This window comes from Plasmodium fragile (genome assembly GCF_000956335.1).
Source record: "Plasmodium fragile strain nilgiri unplaced genomic scaffold supercont1.21, whole genome shotgun sequence".
NCBI classification, from domain to species: Eukaryota; Apicomplexa; class Aconoidasida; order Haemosporida; family Plasmodiidae; genus Plasmodium; species Plasmodium fragile.
The window spans coordinates 230,591-250,334 of NW_012192601.1; the positions used below are offsets into that span (position 1 = coordinate 230,591).

Below are 19,744 nucleotides of genomic sequence, written 5' to 3' on the forward strand. Positions count from 1 at the left end.
AAAAAAAAAAAAAAAAAAAAAAAAAAAAAAATTAACAACGGTGATGATGGCTGTGCATACGACAGAGAGGGAACACAAAAAACAAAATTCTTTCACAAGTCATAAAGATATAGTCACAAGCACAGCAGCTGCACCAGTGCAACGAATGACGCTCTTGGGACAAACGTGGCGATACTCGAACAGGGATATGCGGGGAAGGGTCACCTGAAGAAGGGAACCATGCCACCCTCTCCTTTCATTCTTCAAGCCAGTTCCGCAACTACGTGCCACTTATGAGCTGAAACAATTTTGCAGTTGGCGAAATGGCTCAACAAATGGGCATTTTCATTGTTCCTGTTTTGCAACAACACCTTGACATACTGTTTGGTGTGTCCAATAAGGTCATCACTTTTTGTGGACACTTCCGTGAATAAAACCCTCTGCGTAGTTCCTTCTAAAAATTTGTAATTGTTCGTATAGGAAAGAAATGCGTCCGTTACTTCTCTCGATCTTTTTTTCACAATTTTTGTGTTAATTTTTTTCATGCCATAAGCTACAGTGCCCCTTCTGGGATAAAACTGAGAAATGTTAAGTATGGGGAATTGATATTTTTTTACCAAGTCCACAGTTTCCATGTGATCATTCTCCGTTTCATATGGAAATCCGCATATAATATCCGTTGCAATGGTAATATTTGGAACATCCTTTCTTAAATTTTCCACTAAATATATAAAATCTTCAATTTCATATTCCCTGTTCATGTTTTTTAACACTCTGTTACTGCCGCTCTGAACAGGGATGTGAATAAACTCGTACATATTTTTATGCTTTAACAAATTGCATATATCTTTAATGTGTTTCAAAATGTATGGTGGGTTGGTCATGCCTAGGCGGATCATAACGTCGCTATTGGAAACGGTGTCCAAAATTTCTTTAAGTAGTTTGACGATGTTCGTATTTAAATCTATTCCATATGCACCAGTATCTTCCGACGTCAACCAGATTTCTTTTATATTTTCTTCACTGCACACATGTTTTATTCTGTTAATAATGTCCTGTATGTTATAGCTAGCTAAGTCTCCTCTTGCAAATTTGGTTTTGCAGTAGGTGCAATTTCCAAGGCATCCGTTGTTAATATTGATAATTTCTATGTACTTGTTTTTTCTTATTTTGGGGAGATTTAGTGAGGTCATTTTTTTTGCCTGCTTAAGATAACGGACGTTGTACCCATTAATCACATGTTCCACGACGTCCACAATTTTGTCGATGTTAGTGACCCCCACGAGCGACACGTTTTCGAATATCTCCATGTCTTTCTCCGCTTGTGGTACACATCCGCAGACGATGATTTTGATGTCTCCACGAGGGGCTGTCGCGGCTGTTCCCTTTATCGCATCCTTTTCTGTTTGCTTCGTTACCGCCCTTTTGACCAAACCCGAATCTCCCTTGGCGGGTGCACATTCACACGCTGTGTCCGCGCAGCAGTTGGCATCTCCCTTCCCGTGCCCGTTGTCCTGCTCAAAATCGGAGATTCCAGAAGATGACGTGGTGAGATAATCCTCATGTGGGTCCTGTTGACCCCCATCCGTTTTTCCATTTGTTCTCCTCTTCCCTTTTTTGCCCACTTGGCCAATCGCCCTCCTTCTGTTAGCCTTATTCAACTTGTGCACGTAATTGATAATGGTCTTCATACTTTCCTCACTTGGGTTCTTCACCGTGCAGCTATTAATTATGCAAATATCACACTCTTCCACACTTTTAACAAACTGAAATCCGTAGTTCCCCAACAGGCCCATCATAAATTCTGAGTCAGAGCTGTTGTGTGCACACCCGAAGGACTTGAAATATATTTTGTACTTCTCCGGGAGGATGACTGCGCATTCGTTTAAGTTATCCTGAGATTGGAAATCTTCCTCTTCGCGTGGAAGTTTCTTTTTGGGGGTCCCCTTTTTGGAGTTTCCATTTAGGTATTTACTCCTGTTTCTATTTTTTGCCTTTATCTGCACAACGTTGTAACTTGCTCTGTCATTCAGGTTGTTAATATCTTCGACATCGGTGAGGGTGCTCTCTTCTTCATCTTCCTCTTCTTCGGAGGAAGCTTTCTCCCTCCTGGTGCTCCCTCCATTGGTGTGGCCACCTCCCAGAGAATTCCGTCCCCGTGGGGTCTCCTCCCTGTCATCAAGAAAATATGAGTCATTTTCTGAGCTGATGACAGAGGTGTCTTCATTCACGTGAACAATTTCGTCTTCCTCAGATTCGCTTTCCATCGATTGTAAGGTAGCCAAGGACTTCACCTTACGTCCACTATTATTCTTCCTCCGCCCACGGTCCCTCCGTCTGTGCTTTTTCTTTTTTCCATTTACAAACATGGAATTGAGTAGCTTCTTAATTTCTTTCTTCTTGTGCACACATATGTAGTACGTGCCGGTGGTGGCGACGCAAAGAAGGGTTAAAAATTTTAATTTATTGTTCATTTTGCTTCAGCGAAGGGGAGTAAATTATTCGACTTATGAGTCTGTTGGGTGGGGGTAGTATATCAAAAGTTGATGTTGGGGTGTCTCCACGATAGTTGTCCTTCGAAGGCCATTCTTCTGCGCCTATCCGATGTTTTTGCCTTTTCGTTCCAAGATGCTTGTTCGTATGTGTAAATGTGGAGGGGTTTATGCAAACATGGTCTTTCCCTTTTTTCCTTTTGACATTCATTTGTTATACGTATGGACTACATGTGATGGCTGCTTCCTTTTTTCTGTGTTCCTGCCTCTTGCGGTCCGTAAATTACCTGTCCCCGCTGGTTAGTCATTTAAAAGGGGAAAGCAATTATTTAAATCAGAGAACGGTGGAAAAGTTGATAATAAAATGGCCAAACTTCGACGTTGTACTTTTCCGTTTTGTCAAACCATTTGCTAACTTTTTGTTTCTTCTTTTTTTTTGCTATCCGCTTCAGTTGGATGAGAGGAAGTGGGTCAAACCCTAAACCCTGAAGAAAGCAACCAAAATGGATAAACAGAAAAAAAAAAAAAACAAAAAAAAAATCATAAAATGTTCACTTGTATATTTAAGCATGTAACGCGCAACCGTTTCTGCGAAATTTATGTTTGGCGTTTTTTTTTTTTTTTTTTTTTTACTGCAAAATTTAGCCTCGATCCCCTTTGGCCAAAGACCAACCCTGACACCGTGCCACGCATATTTTGGTGCATAGAGGACATTATAATTCTTGTAGTGCCTAATTTTACAAAATGGAAGAATCAGTTATGCTCATTTTTATTAAACCTCTTCCAAAGTGTTGGACATGAAAGGAGTTACTGTTAGATGCGCGTGGTTGTTACGTCCAGTTAGCATAAGAGATGTAGAGAGGCCGACTTTGTTATATATATTGCCCCGCTACACATATCGTGAACCCTAACCCAAAAAATGTGAAGCGTGGTCTTCCCCACGAAGTACAACAAAAAAAGGGAGCAGAAGGACACAACGAGGGGACACGATGGTGAGGAATGCTAGGAAGTAATTTTTCTACATTGAAAGGGATGCAGAAAAAAAAATTCCACATTTTTTTTTTTTGTTTGTTTTTAAGACCAGCCCGCAAGAATTGCACAATTTTGCCATCCATAATATTTTCGAGGAAAGAGAAAAAGGAACAATTGTGGTGTTACATAGTGACCAATTTTGCAAGAAAAATATTTAAAAAAAAAAAAAATAAAAATAAATAAAAACGCTACAGGGAACACTAAATTGGGCAGGTATCCTACAGGTAGCCAATCCCCAAAGGTGTTTCAATTCGGAAGATCATTACTCACTCGGTTTGATTTGCCTGAGCGGATGATATCTTCCACTAAGAGGAGGAAAGGGCAGGAAGAAGTGCTCTTCATGTGTGCACAGCTGTTGAGGGGGAAGCACAACAAACCTGTGGTGAATAAAAAGAAGGAGAAAGAGCAAAATGGTGGACGTGCCGAAGCATTACCGAAAGTACTACGTCTCGTACAAGAAGATTAAAAGGACTATAATAAGGATGGGACACAAGTACAAAAAGAAGGTACCGAGAGGAGGGACCTAGTCGGCAGCGAGGCGCTGCATTTGCAACGGCCACTGCGCACATGTGTGTATGCATATTGTATGTACATACGCTGGGGAGAACTCTGCGTGCGTTCTCCCCCCCACATACCCGCACCAACATCATTCCACACCGCACACCGCACACTTTTCCTCCCCTGAAGCTCGAGAAGGACCTCATACAAAGTGCCGCCAGAAGGGTTGACGAGCAGGGTTAAACTGAGCGCCGTTATGAGTGCTCGTAGTAGTGCCGTAGCAGCACCGTTAGAAATGCATGCGCTTGTATGTCGTTGCGTGTTCCTCCACCGTAACTGCCCCCTTGTTCTGCTTCTGCACCCCCTGCAGGCATAAAACTGCTGCCGCCCTTCCTGTTCAACGACCTGATCACCCAGGAAATAAAAAAAATAAACAAATTTTCAGAAAAAAAATACGACGAAATTACTGATAGCCTGATGAAGACATATGAGGAATTGAAGTCGGTCCAGAGCTACTCAGGAAAAAATGAAAAAGAAGAAATGGAAAAAAAGATTGACCTAATAGGTTGTGATATTGTCCATTTTGATTTTTACATTCACCAGAATTGTAAAATATTAATGAGGTTAGGTTTTTTTTTTGATAATGTAATGAACATCTCCATTAACCAGTGGTTGATGCTGGGATTAATAAAGGAGAAGTTTTGTAATATCAATGTGGACGAGTTGGTGGTATACCTGTCCCTCTTGTATGCTTTGCACCGTGCGCGGTGCGGGGCCGACGCATACAATGCCGCTCCCCCCCCAGATGGCAAAACTTGGGTCCCACCAGAAACGTTCGAACGTACATCTACCAAGTTTCTAATGAAGTACGAAGACATTGTGTACACCAAAGTCAAAATTGTAAAGCACCTGCCTTACTTAATATTTGGCCTAAATAATGAGGACCTGGAGGCGCACTTCCGAAGCTTCGTCCAAATGAAGAGGGGCAAACTGGGCGATGAGTTTGGTGGGGACCAAGACGATACGCATGGGCAGAACAAAGCACTAAACGAATCGCAACAAATAACTTCTGTCTACCTCGACAATGAAGAAGCCACTTGTTATAGTAACAGAATTTTGAGGTATGAGAATGCGCAACTTATTCGGTTCAGGTGGTATAACGATAACGATGGGGACCCCGACAAGACAATTTTTATTGAGAGGAAGATTCACCATGAGCAGTGGACAGGAGAGAACTCCACGAAGGAGAGGTTCGAGTTGGAGCAAAAGTACGTGTTGAAGTTTATGACTGGCCAAATGGATGTGAGCAAGTTTTTTCAAAAGAGGCAAACGACTATGGGGAAGCAGGCAACCCTGGAGAAAGGTACTTCAAATGCCAACTTGCAGAAAAAAACGAAGAAGAACGAAGCTCTCGCAACGGAGATACAAGACATGATAATGAAAAATGGGTTGGAACCCATCATCAGAACATCCTACCTCAGGTCGGCCTTCCAACTGAGTAACGACAACTCTGTGAGAATTTCCATTGACACAAACGTGTCCATGCTGAACGAGTATGTACATAAAAGAGAGCACTGGTGCAGGTTAGCAGAGGAGGCCTTACGAACAAATGAAATAAGGAGATTAAATTATGCAATATTAGAAGTCAAATTAAAAGTGGAGAAAATTCCCCAGTGGGTCCAAGACATTTTAAACAGCAACCATTTTATTAACACTTACAAATACTCCAAATATCAAACGGCCATGGCTTTGTTACACCCGGACAAAATTAAATACATTCCTGTGTGGATCCATTCTAATGTGCATGAGAAATTCAAGCCCAACAATAATTATGCCGAATCCGTTTTGACTGGGTATAGTAGTTGTGGAAGGGGAGATAATTCTAACGTCGATTCTGTACAGGCATCAGTTGGGATGACCATGGAAAATGTTTCTAGTTTTGCCCCTGGAGCAAGTGACCGCCATGAAATAATACCCCTAGGGGGATATGGTGACCTCTCGGTGAACAGAACAAACCAAATTTATTTAAATGATTATACACACCACACAAACCACTTAACATCCTCTCATCAGTGTTTACAAAAATGGAACATACTGGACAAGACTTGCCTTTGGCTGCAGCACAAATATAGCCAAAATAAAAATGCGCAGGAGAAAATTAATTTGCTCAAAATGGACCCCAAAATAAATTTTGCTGCAGAGAGAACTTTTCTTCATTACTCCCTGATCTCTGTGTACATCACCTTGTTGGCACTTTTTTTAGAAAAATATAAAAATGAAAATAAAAATTTGGACCTCGTTATTTTTTTGCTGCTTGGAACTTCCTTCACCTCCTTGATATCATCCTACTTCCTCTTTTTGAAGCGCGTCGAGATAATTGATGGGTAGGGTTCACATGAGCGTTGTGCCGTGGGGCACGCTGCCCCCCTGCTGCGTGGATACTTCTACACGTCTCGCTCTCTCGCCCTGTGTGTGTGCGTGTGTAATGCTGACGCTGCCAGCGGTGCTCGATCATGGCGACCATAGCGACCATAGCGACCGTCGCGACATCCCTTTCACCCACTTCCGCCCCCTTTGTTAGGCGAAAGACCAAGGAACCGCTGCTGGGACGCCGACGCTTTGACAGTTTTTACAGCCCCCTCATTTTTTTAGTCATCCTTTTTTTCTCCATCATTTTGTCCATATATTTCAACTTCAATATGAAGGCGATAAAGGTGGCGCGCTTGAGCCCCTTGAACTTGTTGTCCCGCCCGTTTGGCATGAAGTGAAGAAAAATGGAGCAAACTTGTACCATTCCGTGGGGGGAAAGCACACTCAAAAAAAAAAAAAAAAAAAAAAGGAACCTTTTTGCAGGTCACGCGGTGTGACCGTACGGGATACGCCTGCCTGCCCCGTGGGATAGCTTCATTTTTTTTTTTTTTTTTTTTTTTTTGCCACACCTCTCCACGCAGCGTATCATTTTTGCTTTTCCGTTCTGTGCCTTCCTCATGTACCCCTTCGCAAAGGCGTAATTGAGAAAAAAAAAACAAAAAAAAAAAAGCAACACACGAAACGCGGTCATAAAAAAGAAACAAAGAAACCATGTAATGATCAAAAGGGATAAAAACAAAACAGGGGAACATACAAATTTTTTAGAGAATTCCCTGCCCACATTAAAAACCATCACACAGCTAAAATAGCTTGCGAAAAAATATCCCCTAACAAATGATGAGAAAACTACTTCGCATCAACCCCGCGCAGCTATGCAACAGGAGCACACAATTTTGCAAATACCTTACGACAGCAAAAAGCGAAACTACAATAAATGAGAATTTCCTTAACGAGCTGACGTCAGATGGTTACAAAAGTTGGGAATACTACATCAAAGGAATAAATCCAGATTATGCGCCAAGGAAGGAAATGTATAATTTTTTGACGGAAAAAAAAATTAATGTGTACAGAATGACTGTGTACGAAATTGAGTGTTTTACCAAGTGGCTACAAATGAGAAAACTGTATGGCAATCAGTTCCCCCGATTTCCATACGAAGTAACATTCGAGGACAAAATTAACCAACTACAGGAGAAGTATCCGTTACAGGAATGACAAAAAAAAAAATTGTTTCTTAAAAAAATCCTGGATTATTATCCAATCGACGTGAAAAACAAACAAAATGTATATGAACATGTACAGGTGAAAATGACTACATGAAGACCTTTTTGCTGTTTCGCCATTTTGCAGTAAAAAAAAAAAAAAAGAGGGAGTGCCATTTTTTGGCAACTTCCCCCTCCTCTTTCCCATGTTGAAAAGCAGAGAGGAACCTCCCTTGGACAGAATTGAAAGCGTACCGTGACATGACACACACTTTCAACGGTGAAAGAATTACCAAAAAGAACAATAAATAATAAATAATGAATAGCGGATGATTAATGGTAAATAACGAATGATGAATGGTAAATACACAAATAGGTACACACTTCCATTCGCGCAGGAAGGTACGAACGGATGTGTTAGCCCCCTGGAGCGGCTACAGCTCGTCAGGATGGGTCTTTTTTTTTTTTCGACACATATGGACGCGTTCTGTATATGAATACTCCGTCGTCGTCCACATTATTCTGCTGATCGGTGTAGGACAGAGTAAATCTGTTTTTGTACTTGATTTTTTTCAGTAGCAAACTTAAGTAGATATTTTCAAAATTTTCATTTTTGTCATTGTTGGTACTTTGCGTGTGTATGCTTCGAAGGAGGGCGTCAACGTCGCTCTTGTCTCCTATTATGGGGCCATTTTGGAGCGCGTCAGTATGGTTATTATTGCTGTTAATAAAATCGTTCACGGAGTTTACTACTTGGTCGGGAAAAGACGACTTCGTCGCAAGCAACTTTTTAATTTCGGCGAAAGGGTCATTTTCCGTTGGGGGGCTGCCGGGGTCCTGCTCTGAACTGGCACAGTCCTGATGGCGGCCCTCATGCAGGCCCTCACGATTTGAGCACCCCAAACCGCTCACATCGTTAACATGGCCGACTTGGACCTCCTCGCGGCACATTTTTCGCCCACTGGGCCGCAGCGCCGTATTCTCCGTGAGTAATAACAACTGGCCGATGATGACCAGCAAAGCCGTTTCGCACTTCAATATCCGCTCGGTCAAATTGAAAAAGCGAAACTGCAATTTTCTAATTAAATAAATTTCCAGGTCTGAAAATCCTCTCTCACAACCAACCATAAGAAGTATCTTCCCTCGCTCTGTACACAAAATTTCCCGTTCTACACAGCTGTCGCTTCCTCTAACCTCCGTATGTGCACAGAGCTTGATGGTGTTCTCATCACTGTACCTGTCAATATTCATAACAAAGGAACTAAAAGAGTAATGAATAAAAATGTGTGGGAACTGTGTACACATGGCTTGTTCCAATCCAAGTTGAAGAGCATTTTTAATTTCTTCATTTTTTAAAATTTTACTGGACTCATACGATTTATTTGCAAACTCAGAAAAAACGATAATAATTTTTTGGACTCCTACAGAGGATAACTGCTGGAGAAATTTACTTAACACTTTCGGTCTTGGGATGCAAATGACCACATCAATTGGTATGTACTTGTCTTGAGACTTTTGCAAATGTATAGGTGTTAATAATTTAATTGTGTAATGCTTATTGTTATCCTCGGTAATGACTCCTTCCCCTTTTCCTCGATTTATCACACCCACCTTCACAACCTGGTTGAGCTGAACCTTTAGGATATTTCTTAAATGGCTCGTTTGCCGTTCGTCCGTTTGGAAGAAAAATTCCCCCGCCTCATTTTTGCGAATGCTCTTCAGGCTAATGAGGATTAGGTTCATTGTCTGGTGCGGTTCACACGTTTGAGCAGCTCACCTGTGTGCACTCTTATCACAGAGGGGACGCTACAGTGTAGAGCAGCAACCGTTCAGAGGCACACCGTCTGCGCGCGAGTCCCTCCGTCGGAGTTGCAACTTTTCCCCTTTTTTTCAATTTGTGCAACTTCAGAAGGATTTAGCAACAGCGTGTTCCTTAACGCATTCTAAAGGCAGGTGTGTAAAACAGGGTTGCGGAAAAGGATTATCACAAGGTGGGCTTACAAAACACGATTCGTGCAAGGGGGATGTGGCCAATTCTGGGAGGAGATAACTGAGTACAATTGATGCCCAATGGGGGGGGAAGCATACTTATATATACTTCACACGGACAGTTGCGGCTGATGCAGTTGGTGCCAAAATGGGGAAAAAAACCACAAAAAGAAGAGAAGAAAAAAAGGAAAAAAAATACACGCTCAAGAATTGCTGCAAAAATTCACTTGGCCATTTCTCCCCTGATGAAACATATCCGATAAATGTACTTTCATTCGATGAAATTGCTTGGGAAAAAAAAAAAAAAAAAAAAATACGCGCAACAACGCAGAATGAATAGCACCTTTATAAAAGCACTGTAACACCCATTTTCTCACTTGTCATTTTTTCGTGTAATCCGAAGGGGAGTGCAGGAAAAAGGGACTACGCGAAGTGCTCTGGTACACCTGCGGTGATAAAACAAAATATCGCCCTGCTGAAAAAGTTGCAACAGTGAAACACAATTTCCAATTTGGATACCGCCAAAAGTTTAATGCCTTAGGCAGCGCTTCTTTTCACTCCCGCTTTTTTAACCACCGTACTATTCCCGGTGTGAGGAACAATCATCGATACGAGGTACCAGCGCTGCTTTTTTATTTTTCTTTCTTCATTTTTTCTTCCTCTTCTACTTCCCCCGTCGCCTTAACATGTTTTCCTCGCCAAAACGTTTTACTTCACACCACGAAATAGTAACCCTTATATGACCATATAAACACTACGTGGAAAAAAAAAAAAAAACTGTTAATTTGGAAAAGTATAAAAAAGTAAGTGACACATAGTACATATCCTATTCCAGTGCAGTCCGCGCAAAGAATGATTAATAAAGTGTATAAGTATTCCTTTGTGGCGACAAGGGTGAAGTCTTTCAGCAGGGTGATACACACATAAACGCGTTTTCTTTTTTGCTGCTCCTTTGTGTAGTGGTTTTCGGAAGTCCATTCAGTGATACCTACCCCAAGTTCATTTGGAAATCGCTTGCGAAGAGTAGGAAGGGCAAGGACATTTTCAACCCCTTTTTCGTTGCCCTGAATAAGACCAGGTAAGGGAGTGCACATTCCCCCGTTTCTCCTCTCCTTCTACGTACATATGTGTGAAGAAGTGGGGGGGGGGGCGGCATTTCCTAGTTAACACATATATATAAATACGTGTATGTGTACACACCTGAGCCGTGTCCATATGGTCCTTTCCAACTTGTCCCGCTCTTTTGCAGAATCTATGATCACATACTGAAGCATAACAGCCGCTACTGGATGTTCGTTGTGACGGGCGGCTGCATAACGTCCTACTTTTGGGGGGTGTGGTTTAACAACTTCTGGAAGACGATAAACAAGGGGGTAAGAGAAAGAGCGGGGTCGGCCAAATATTTGCGCACCAGACATGCCGCCATATATATGTACTGCCTCCTGCTGCGTCCAGTATGTGTAGATAAACCTCATCTCTTTTCAACATTCCTTTCGCAGAAACTCTACATCGACTGCCCGTATACCTACCCGGAGGAAGACTGAAATGTGCACGAGCTACCCCGCCTCTACCCTACCCCTCGTCGTGAGCAGTACCGAGGTTGCATGTTTACCGTGAAGCTAAGGACACATGTGATGAAGCCAATCGGAGGTGTCCATACCGATTTAAGGGGTATAAATGAAATAAACGGAAGAATGTGGGGTGTACTCTAATCTAGCCTGTTGCTTTTTTCTTTTTCTTTTTTTTTTTTTTTTTTTTGTTCGTCGTTGCACTGATCAGAAGTTGCATCGTGTGGGACGTGTGCATATAAATACACGTCGCGGGTGTACCTTTTTGTGTGCCAGCTTTAAAGTCATGCATATGTTTCGCAAATGGTTGAGGGTAGCGGAGGTTGTCTTTGTTAAGGGGGGAAGTTTAAACGCCCCTCCAAGTGTTGACTCACCACGCGGACACATCCCCGGTGCATGTGAACAGCCCAGTACTACTCGCCATCTTTGCCATGCCGCCATGCTTTACGAGGATGCACATTTTTGTGCACAAAAGTTATGAGCAGCTGGGTCAGGTTACATAAACCATTTTAAATTCTCCACACATTAACACATTAACACATTAACATATTAACACATTACCACATTAACATATTAACATATTAATATTGTAACGTTAAAAAGGAGGAAATTGACAAATGGGAAGGAACGCTCGAAAAGCAATTCTTTCGTGTGGAAACGAATTAAAAAAAAAATAAAAAAAATAACAAGTGAGGTCTCCTTTAATGGAGGGGTTGACAAATGTGAAATGGACAGGTCGCGTAATGCTCTGCCCAATAAAGGTTTCCACAAGAGTATATAATTATTTTGTTGGGAATTTTCTTGTCATGCTCAATTGGTAGGGCTGCACATGTTCTGTAGAGTGCTCTTCACTGTACGAGTGTGATAACTGCCCGCCCCCCGCCGGGTGAGCTACTTCAACAAGCACTGCAACTCCTTGTAGGAAAAGAACAAATGTAGAGAGGACAGGAGGAAGTAAAAATAAATTTTTTCCTTTATGTATTTGGTGGTGCGTGCGAGAAGCACAATGGTGAAGAGGTCCACAAGGGAGGCCAGTAAATCGTTGAGGACGCTGACTTCGCCAATGAAGTAAGTCTTCTTCACGCTATTGAGGGGGTTATTATCGCCACTGCTATAAATGTTCCCCCGTTCAGTTTGGGGGGTCCCATTTGGCACACTCACCCGAGGGGTGTTGTCTGTCTGCTCTGCACCATGAATACATACGTGTGTATCTTCCGCCAAGTTCATTGCTTCCTTTTCCTGCTTCGACTTTACGCCATCTGTAGGTTCCCCATTCTGCTCCTGAACAAGTGAGTGATCATCATTTGTGTTTTCCACTCTTGTTGTTCGAACACCCTTATGAAGCACCAAAGGCGTACTCTCCGTTTTTGGGTTGTTCAACATTTCACAGATGCGAAGGTAAGTGGCAGATCGGATCGACGCATATGTCATGACACTTAAACTTTTCAGGGTCGACGAAAGGACATACAAAGTACAAGGGAAAAAAAACGAATTTTTAAAAAAGTCGAGAGTAGATAGTAGGTCCAAATAAATACCAATGACGTAAAAGACAGTCGACAGAATTCTACACAATTTTATATTAGTATCCACAAACAATCTTAGCTTGTACAACCAACAGACTTTCAACACCTTGATTATAATTTCATTATATATTAGGACCTGGGTCAGCAACATATTATCACCGTTCTTCTTATACAAGTGTATTTTTGCGTTGAGCGAGAAGGCGCTACTTAACGACACGCATGTGCGAGAGAGGCAACGGAAGAGGAAGTACTTTTTAAATTTTTCATTGGACAAGGGTGTAATTATGCTGCTTAAAAAATTGGGGGATGCGCGTATTGTTAGAGTGCTCCTTTGTGTTATTCCCTTTTTTCTTTGTCTGTGGTTATGCTACTTGACACGATGGGGGGGGGAAGGCGATATATCATGTGTACATGTGTACATGTATACATGTATACATGTGTAGAAGAGGGGTAATCTGCTATGAGCATTTTTGCTCGTTTTTACGAATATATTTGTTCGCGCGTAGGAGTGGACCCGTCACACATGCCGCATCATCATCATGTTCATGCTATTTGCCGAGGTTGAATGCATTCGGAGGGTCACACATAACGTAATGCACACTAGCAGGATGCACCCCCAGCATTACAGACAGAAAAATGAGGGGATAATTGAAATAACGCGATGGACACTCTTGTGCGCATGAGGAAAAGATACCACACGGGGGACATAATCTCCAATACGCCAAACACTAGCATCGCGTACTCGCTTCTTCTTCTTTTTTTTTTTTTTTTTGTTACATAGTTACGTGGGCCAAAGGTCAGAGACTTGGAGTTCATTTTCGAGGGAACAAAGGATAGGGAGACCTGGAACAAGCAAAACAAAAGCAGCAGTAGCAGCACAGGGGGGGGAAAGCGACGCGCAATCCCCATTTTGACGTTGTGGCATATGTAGAGGTGAGGGAGGGTGTGTGTAATGTGTTATCGGTGGACTTGCATTAACATGTAGACGCGACGTAGGAGGGTCGCCCAACCGGGGAAACGTATTTTTTAAATGACACTGGAGCGCATTGCGCTTGTAAAGAGGGGGCAAATATATATATATATATATTTGTCCAACGGGAGCAAATGGAAGGCACTGTTTGTTAAAAAGGGGAAAAGCCAACAGGTGTTACGAACAAACTGTGCTTCCTTTCTCCTGCATCCGCTACGGGGTCCCCACACAGTGTTGCCACGCATTGAGCGTTGCGAGGTTTCTCACATGTGCACGTACATATATATACATATATATTGTGCCCACTTGCGCAGACGGGGGAAGGAACAAATGAGAGTCCTCTCCCACCCAGTCATGCGTACGTCGTTCCCGTTTCCACATGACATAAAAAGGTAAAGTCAAGTATGCCATACGGAGTCACGCATCATATGTGTACTCATGTTATGTCCCCCCTGCCGCGTAAATTTACAAACACATGTGAAACAATCATGTGTTGGGATTGCTACTAAATGCTACTTCCCCTTGTGCAGTTACAACACACAAAAAAGAATGACAATTGAAATGGCATATAAAAGGAACATAAAGTGGTATGCAGTCCTTCCCTTAAGGTGACTTTTCCCTCCTCGTCCCCACCACCACCACCCCCTGTTAATATGTGCTCGCATATGTCATGCGCGGGAAAACGGTGCGCTGCACATGTGGTGGGGGGTGACACGGGGATACTAGTTAAAACGGGTTGACCCCAATTAGGCGAACCTACACAACATTGGTCTGTTCAAAAATTCAAGTGAAGAGAAAAAGTGGCTACGGAAGAAATGGGCAGGCGAACATGATTGCACATTTAAAAAAGTTAGCCGCGCCATTTGGGTCAGCAGAGAACCAATACGGGGCTCGCTCCAAATGACATACAGGTACTGATGGACATATACACCTGTACAAGCGTAGCGAAATAAAGTGGCCCTGGTATATATATATATTAACCTACCTTTTTATTCCCATCCCCCCGCACGCAAAGAAAAAAAAAAAAAAAAAAAAAATGCCATTGCGCGTAGTTCCGGCGCACGCTTTACACCTACATGCCTTTCTGCGCTGGGGTCCCCCGCACAAAAAATATCTATGCCCGTGCGAACAGCGGGTGACGCGATTGAAGCAAACGTCACCGTTTCTTTCCGCCCTTTTTTGTTTGCCCTTGGTTTTTTGCCCTTTTTTTTTTTTGTTTTTTTGCGAAATTGTTATGCCCAACATGAAGGTGATGCGACAAGCTGCACGCGCAAAAACCTCTTAACCGAAATATAAAAAACAAAACTCCACAAGTATTTAGAAGCATCGCGAATGCATACGCATATGAAGAGATATATATAAATCTCATTTATATATGCACGTGCTCACGACGTATATTATATATTAACTTATGCGCTTTTTTTTTTTTTTTTTTTTTTTTTTTTATTCAGCTTTTTTTATAACTTTTTTTTTTTAAAAGTCTCACAACTTTTCCATAGTACATTTTATATATATATTTTTATATTTTTGTATTTATATATTTTTCATATTTTCATATTTTTGTATTCCCCATTTTTATATACATGATCATATTTTTGTGTTTCCATTTATGTACATGTTATATATGAGTGGGCCTCCTCCCCCCCTCCTTCTCAAATCTGCTTCCTCCTATATATATGTACGGCGCCCCCCCCTGTTTTTAACAAAGCTCCTTGCGACGCATTACACACGCGGGGTAACGTGGATAGCTGTGGCATGAACGCAGGTGTCCGTACGATAAATCTGGTCAGGAGCCCAGCACGTCAAATCTATTTGTACGTTTTTATGCATATATATTTTGAACGATACGTCCCGTGTTTTGTTTAACTTTATTTTTTTTTTTGTTGTTTTTTTATCGCAGCTGGAGTTTTCCGCGTTTGGCTTACAACCGCGTGAACCGTGCAGTCAGGGGGTGCGGCGCCGGGGAGGACTCGAAGGGGGATGCAATTGCGGCACAGATTGCGCTGCCAATTGGATTTTCCATTCGGGGTGAGTAGCGCTCCGTTTTTGCTCTACCAGCTGTGGCTACGGTTTGTCCGTCTCCGCGGAGTACAGGAAGAGGTAGCGGCAGAGGACGAAGCAGACGCGGCGTCCCAAGTGCGCATGTAGTGTGATCGATCACGCTTGTACGCGTCTCATGGTCACCTACATAATATAAACACTTGATTGACCCGCCCCATCACACGAACAGCCAAAACCATGGCTCGGCGTATGAACTTATTGAACATCGAGAAAAACATACAGAACTTATGGAAGGAACATAATGTATATGAAAAGGAATTTGTGGATAATAATGAGTCGAGGTTTACGGGTAATTTCCCCTACCCCTACATGAATGGACTGCTACACATAGGACATGCCTTTACCCTGAGTAAATTGGAATTCCTCATTCGCTACAAAAATATGACCTGCCAGAATGTGTTGCTTCCATTTGCCTTCCACTGCACAGGCACACCGATCGTTGTGTGTGCAGACAAATTAAAAAATGAGTTAAAGGGTAAGGTGTTGGGGAAATCTTCAGAGGAAAATAAAAGCGAGATTAGCGATGATACACAGGTGGGTGAAAACAGTGTTGCTGGCACATCCCCATTAGAAGAAGAAGGAGACAAAACGAAACAGACAGACGCAACAGTGTTCAGGTCGAACAAAAGTAAATTACAATCAAAAGGTTCTAAAAAAAGTACACAATATGAAATTATGAAGCAAATGGATATAAGTGATGAAGAAATTCATCAGTTTCAGAAACCACAATATTGGTGTTACTACTTTTCTTCTAAAGCCAAAGAGCATTTGAGTTCGTTAGGTCTGTTTTGTGACTGGAGGCGATCTTTCATCACGACCAATATGAATCCTTACTACGATAAATTTGTGAATTGGCATTTCAACACCCTTTATAAGAAAAATTTAATTTATTATGGAAGCCGAATTACTATTTTTAGTCGAGTGAATAATCAGGCCTGTGCAGATCATGAAAGGTCCGAAGGGGAAGGAGTGAAATGCCAAGAGTTTACCCTCATCAAAATATATGTACATAATTACAGCGACTTTTATGAAATTTATTTAAAAAATATAAATAAGAATATTTCTTCTGGTCAGGAAGAAACTGATAATTTAAAAAATAAAATTATGAATGAAAAATTTTTTAGCCAAAAAAAAATTGTCCTTCTTGCTAGTACATTAAAACCAGAAACAGCCTATGGGCAGAATTATACTTTTGTGAATCCCAGTGAGTATTATTATGTTACTCTAGGGTTCAACAAGCAGAGGCTTCATTACGGGGACAAGAATTACGTGAACAATGTGATGACAAGGGAGGAGATTGTGGAGACGTGTGAAAATGTGTACATATGTTCGGAGAATAGCTTATACAATTTGGCCTACCAGGGGGTCATACCCATGCTGTGTAAATCTTCTCGTGTGTCACCCAAGTCGACTGGCCAGATGAGTGGTAAGGATGCAGATGCTGCAGAGGATATCTCACCACCCCCCTTCAGCGACCTCTTCATCCTGACGAAAATAAAGGGGGAAGACCTCGTAGGATTACGAACGTATACAAATTTATCACAGAGAAAAGACTTGTACATTCTACCCATGACCACGATCAAAATGAATATCGCTACCGCCATCGTCCCATGCGTGTCCAGCGACAGTACGGACGACTATGCTTGTTTGCAGGACATAAAAAAGAAGCAAGCATACTATTGTGAAAAGTATAATAAGCTTAAGGAGGAATATTTGCACAATGAAAGTTGCTCGTGTATTCAGTTACCAGACATTGGGGCCAACACAGGGAAGTACTTTTACGAACTGGAAAAAATATCCTCTTATAAAGATGCCAAGCTACAAAAGGTTAAGGAGACTTTGTATAAGAAGCAATATTTTGAAGGCACCATGAGGGTTGAACCGTACCAGGGGATGAAGATTTACAATTGTAGAAAGTTGGTTAAGCAGTACATAGTGAAGAACAATGAGGGTTTTTTATATAGCGAGCCGGAGGTGCTTGTTATTGACAGGAACAATGTGAAGTGTATTGCTGCTTTGTGTAACCAGTGGTACATCAACTATGGTAACTTAGAATTTAAGAAGGATGTGCTGATTCAGCTGAAGAAGAGCAACTTCCAAACCTACAACGAGGTTTTGCAGAAGCAACTGCAACATGTGATTTTTTGGCTGGACGACTGGTCCTGCAGCAGGGCCTACGGGCTCGGCACGCACATGCCCGATTTTAACGCACTACAAGGGGGGGCGGGTGACAAAGCGAGCACGCAGAAGGGTAGTGGTGAAGAAGCCGCACAACAAGGTGCCGGCGCTGAGGGGGAGAAGGAGCTCATTGAAAGTTTGTCCGACTCGACCATCTACATGGCGTACTACACGATCAGCCACTTCCTGCAGGGCAACGTGGACGGAAGTGCGCGCGGCCTCCTCAACATTGACGCGGCCGACCTGAACGACGCCTTCTTCAACTACGTGTTTGACATCAGTGACGACACGGAACATATTAGCAAAAATATAAGTGTTGAAAAATTGCAGAAGATGAGGAAGGAGTTCCAGTACTGGTACCCCTTCGACGTGAGAATATCGGGCAAGGATTTAATCTTCAACCATTTAACCATGTCTCTGTTTAACCACGTGGCTATTTGGGGTGACAAAACGTATGGCAGTGGTAGCGGCATAAGCAGTAAGCAGAAGGAGGCCACTGACGAGAAGAGCATCCTCGAGCGACAGGCAGAAATACTACACGAAATTGATCAGCTCGATCTGAATGCACAAAAAACGGTCAAATATTTCCCCAAATCATTTTTCTGCAACGGACATGTGTTAGTAAATAAGGAAAAAATGTCGAAGAGTAAAGGAAATTTTATTACGCTCAAGCAGAGCATAAATTTATACACAAGTGATGGGACTAGGATCGCACTAGCAGATGCGGGGGACTCAATTGAAGACGCTAATTTTAACACTGACACAGCAAACAGTGCCATAATGAAATTGTATAATTTAATAAATTTTTCAATTGAAACGAAAAACAATGTTTATATCTTTCGCTGTGGAGAGAAAACATTCATAGATTCTATATTTGAAAATGAAATTAATTACCTGACTAATAAATGCAAAGAGGCTTATGAAAAGCTTCTGTTCCGGGATGTCCTCAAGTATGGGTTCTACGACATGCTGCTGAAAAGGGACACGTATCGAATTATGTGTGACAAAATTCATATGCACAAGGAGACAGTGAATTTTTTTATTGAACGAATTTGTCTCATCATCAACCCGCTCATTCCACATGTCACGGAACATATATGGACGTACATTTTAAAAAAGGAAGATTTTCTGGTTAACCAAAAGTGGCCATCCTCAGACAATACCAGCTACTCCATCGTCATGCACAAGCAGTACAATAACCTCCTCAACGTGGTGGAAATTTTTAGAAAGTCATACGATAAGGTCATCAACAAGAATAACAAGCAGAAGGGTGCCAAGGGTGCTCGAAATGGTGTAGGTAACGCAGCAAAGCGAGCACCAGACGAGGGAGAAGCAGTGGCCGAACAGAAGGAAGAAGCGTATAAAGAAGACGATGATGAGGGGACTAAATTTAAAGCCATTGTGTACGTTGCGAGGGAATATAATGACACGCAAAAAAAAATAATAGACATTCTTAACCGAATTATTAACAATAGTGAAGATAAAAAATTACCCAGTAATTATATTAACCTGTTGGTGCAAAATGATTATGTAAATAAATTACCTAAAAATGAAAAGAAGGAAATTTTAAGCTTTGCGACTTTCCTAGTGAAGGATAATGTAACGCTCAACAATAACCAGTACGAGCTAAGTCTCCCCTATGACGAAATACAACTCATAAAAAACAACGTCGAATTTATTAGGAGAAGCCTAAACCTAGGAGACATACACATTATGGAAAATACAAATAAATCCCCCATTGATGATACAGACATTTATAAATTAGCCAAGCCGGGAAACCCTTCCATTTTTATGTACACCACCGAGTCATGACGCGGCAGGCCAAAAAAAAACAGGAAAAAAAAATGCACGGTTTGGTAATTAGCCAAGGTAAAATATGTTA

General features: G+C 41.9%; 7 protein-coding genes across 7 annotated transcripts; 4 read left to right on the forward strand and 3 right to left on the reverse strand.

Moving 5' to 3' along the window:
* Positions 1-242: 242 nt before the first annotated feature.
* Positions 243-2,453, reverse strand: AK88_02245 (MiaB-like tRNA modifying enzyme, archaeal-type; the record flags this gene model as incomplete). Its single annotated transcript, XM_012479876.1, has 1 exon — positions 243-2,453. The coding sequence occupies one exon, from the start codon at positions 2,451-2,453 to the stop codon at positions 243-245; it is 2,211 nt and encodes a 736-aa protein (XP_012335299.1).
* A 1,460-nt stretch (positions 2,454-3,913) lies between these two features.
* On the forward strand, positions 3,914-6,769 carry AK88_02246 (uncharacterized protein; the record flags this gene model as incomplete). Its single annotated transcript, XM_012479877.1, has 4 exons — positions 3,914-4,009; positions 4,191-4,239; positions 4,372-6,385; positions 6,583-6,769. The coding sequence occupies 4 exons, from the start codon at positions 3,914-3,916 to the stop codon at positions 6,767-6,769; spliced, it is 2,346 nt and encodes a 781-aa protein (XP_012335300.1).
* Positions 6,770-7,205: 436 nt separating this feature from the next.
* Positions 7,206-7,586, forward strand: AK88_02247 (uncharacterized protein; the record flags this gene model as incomplete). Its single annotated transcript, XM_012479878.1, has 1 exon — positions 7,206-7,586. The coding sequence occupies one exon, from the start codon at positions 7,206-7,208 to the stop codon at positions 7,584-7,586; it is 381 nt and encodes a 126-aa protein (XP_012335301.1).
* A 431-nt stretch (positions 7,587-8,017) lies between these two features.
* AK88_02248 (uncharacterized protein) lies at positions 8,018-9,316 on the reverse strand (the record flags this gene model as incomplete). The annotated part of the gene is made up of 1 exon (XM_012479879.1): positions 8,018-9,316. The coding sequence occupies one exon, from the start codon at positions 9,314-9,316 to the stop codon at positions 8,018-8,020; it is 1,299 nt and encodes a 432-aa protein (XP_012335302.1).
* A 1,098-nt stretch (positions 9,317-10,414) lies between these two features.
* On the forward strand, positions 10,415-11,106 carry AK88_02249 (uncharacterized protein; the record flags this gene model as incomplete). The annotated part of the gene is made up of 4 exons (XM_012479880.1): positions 10,415-10,456; positions 10,585-10,640; positions 10,812-10,935; positions 11,062-11,106. The coding sequence occupies 4 exons, from the start codon at positions 10,415-10,417 to the stop codon at positions 11,104-11,106; spliced, it is 267 nt and encodes an 88-aa protein (XP_012335303.1).
* A 915-nt stretch (positions 11,107-12,021) lies between these two features.
* On the reverse strand, positions 12,022-13,469 carry AK88_02250 (uncharacterized protein; the record flags this gene model as incomplete). The annotated part of the gene is made up of 2 exons (XM_012479881.1): positions 12,022-13,020; positions 13,431-13,469. The coding sequence occupies 2 exons, from the start codon at positions 13,467-13,469 to the stop codon at positions 12,022-12,024; spliced, it is 1,038 nt and encodes a 345-aa protein (XP_012335304.1).
* A 2,392-nt stretch (positions 13,470-15,861) lies between these two features.
* On the forward strand, positions 15,862-19,674 carry AK88_02251 (leucine-tRNA ligase; the record flags this gene model as incomplete). The annotated part of the gene is made up of 1 exon (XM_012479882.1): positions 15,862-19,674. One exon carries the CDS (start codon positions 15,862-15,864, stop codon positions 19,672-19,674), a length of 3,813 nt encoding a protein of 1,270 aa, XP_012335305.1.
* Between the last annotated feature and the right edge of the window lie 70 nt (positions 19,675-19,744).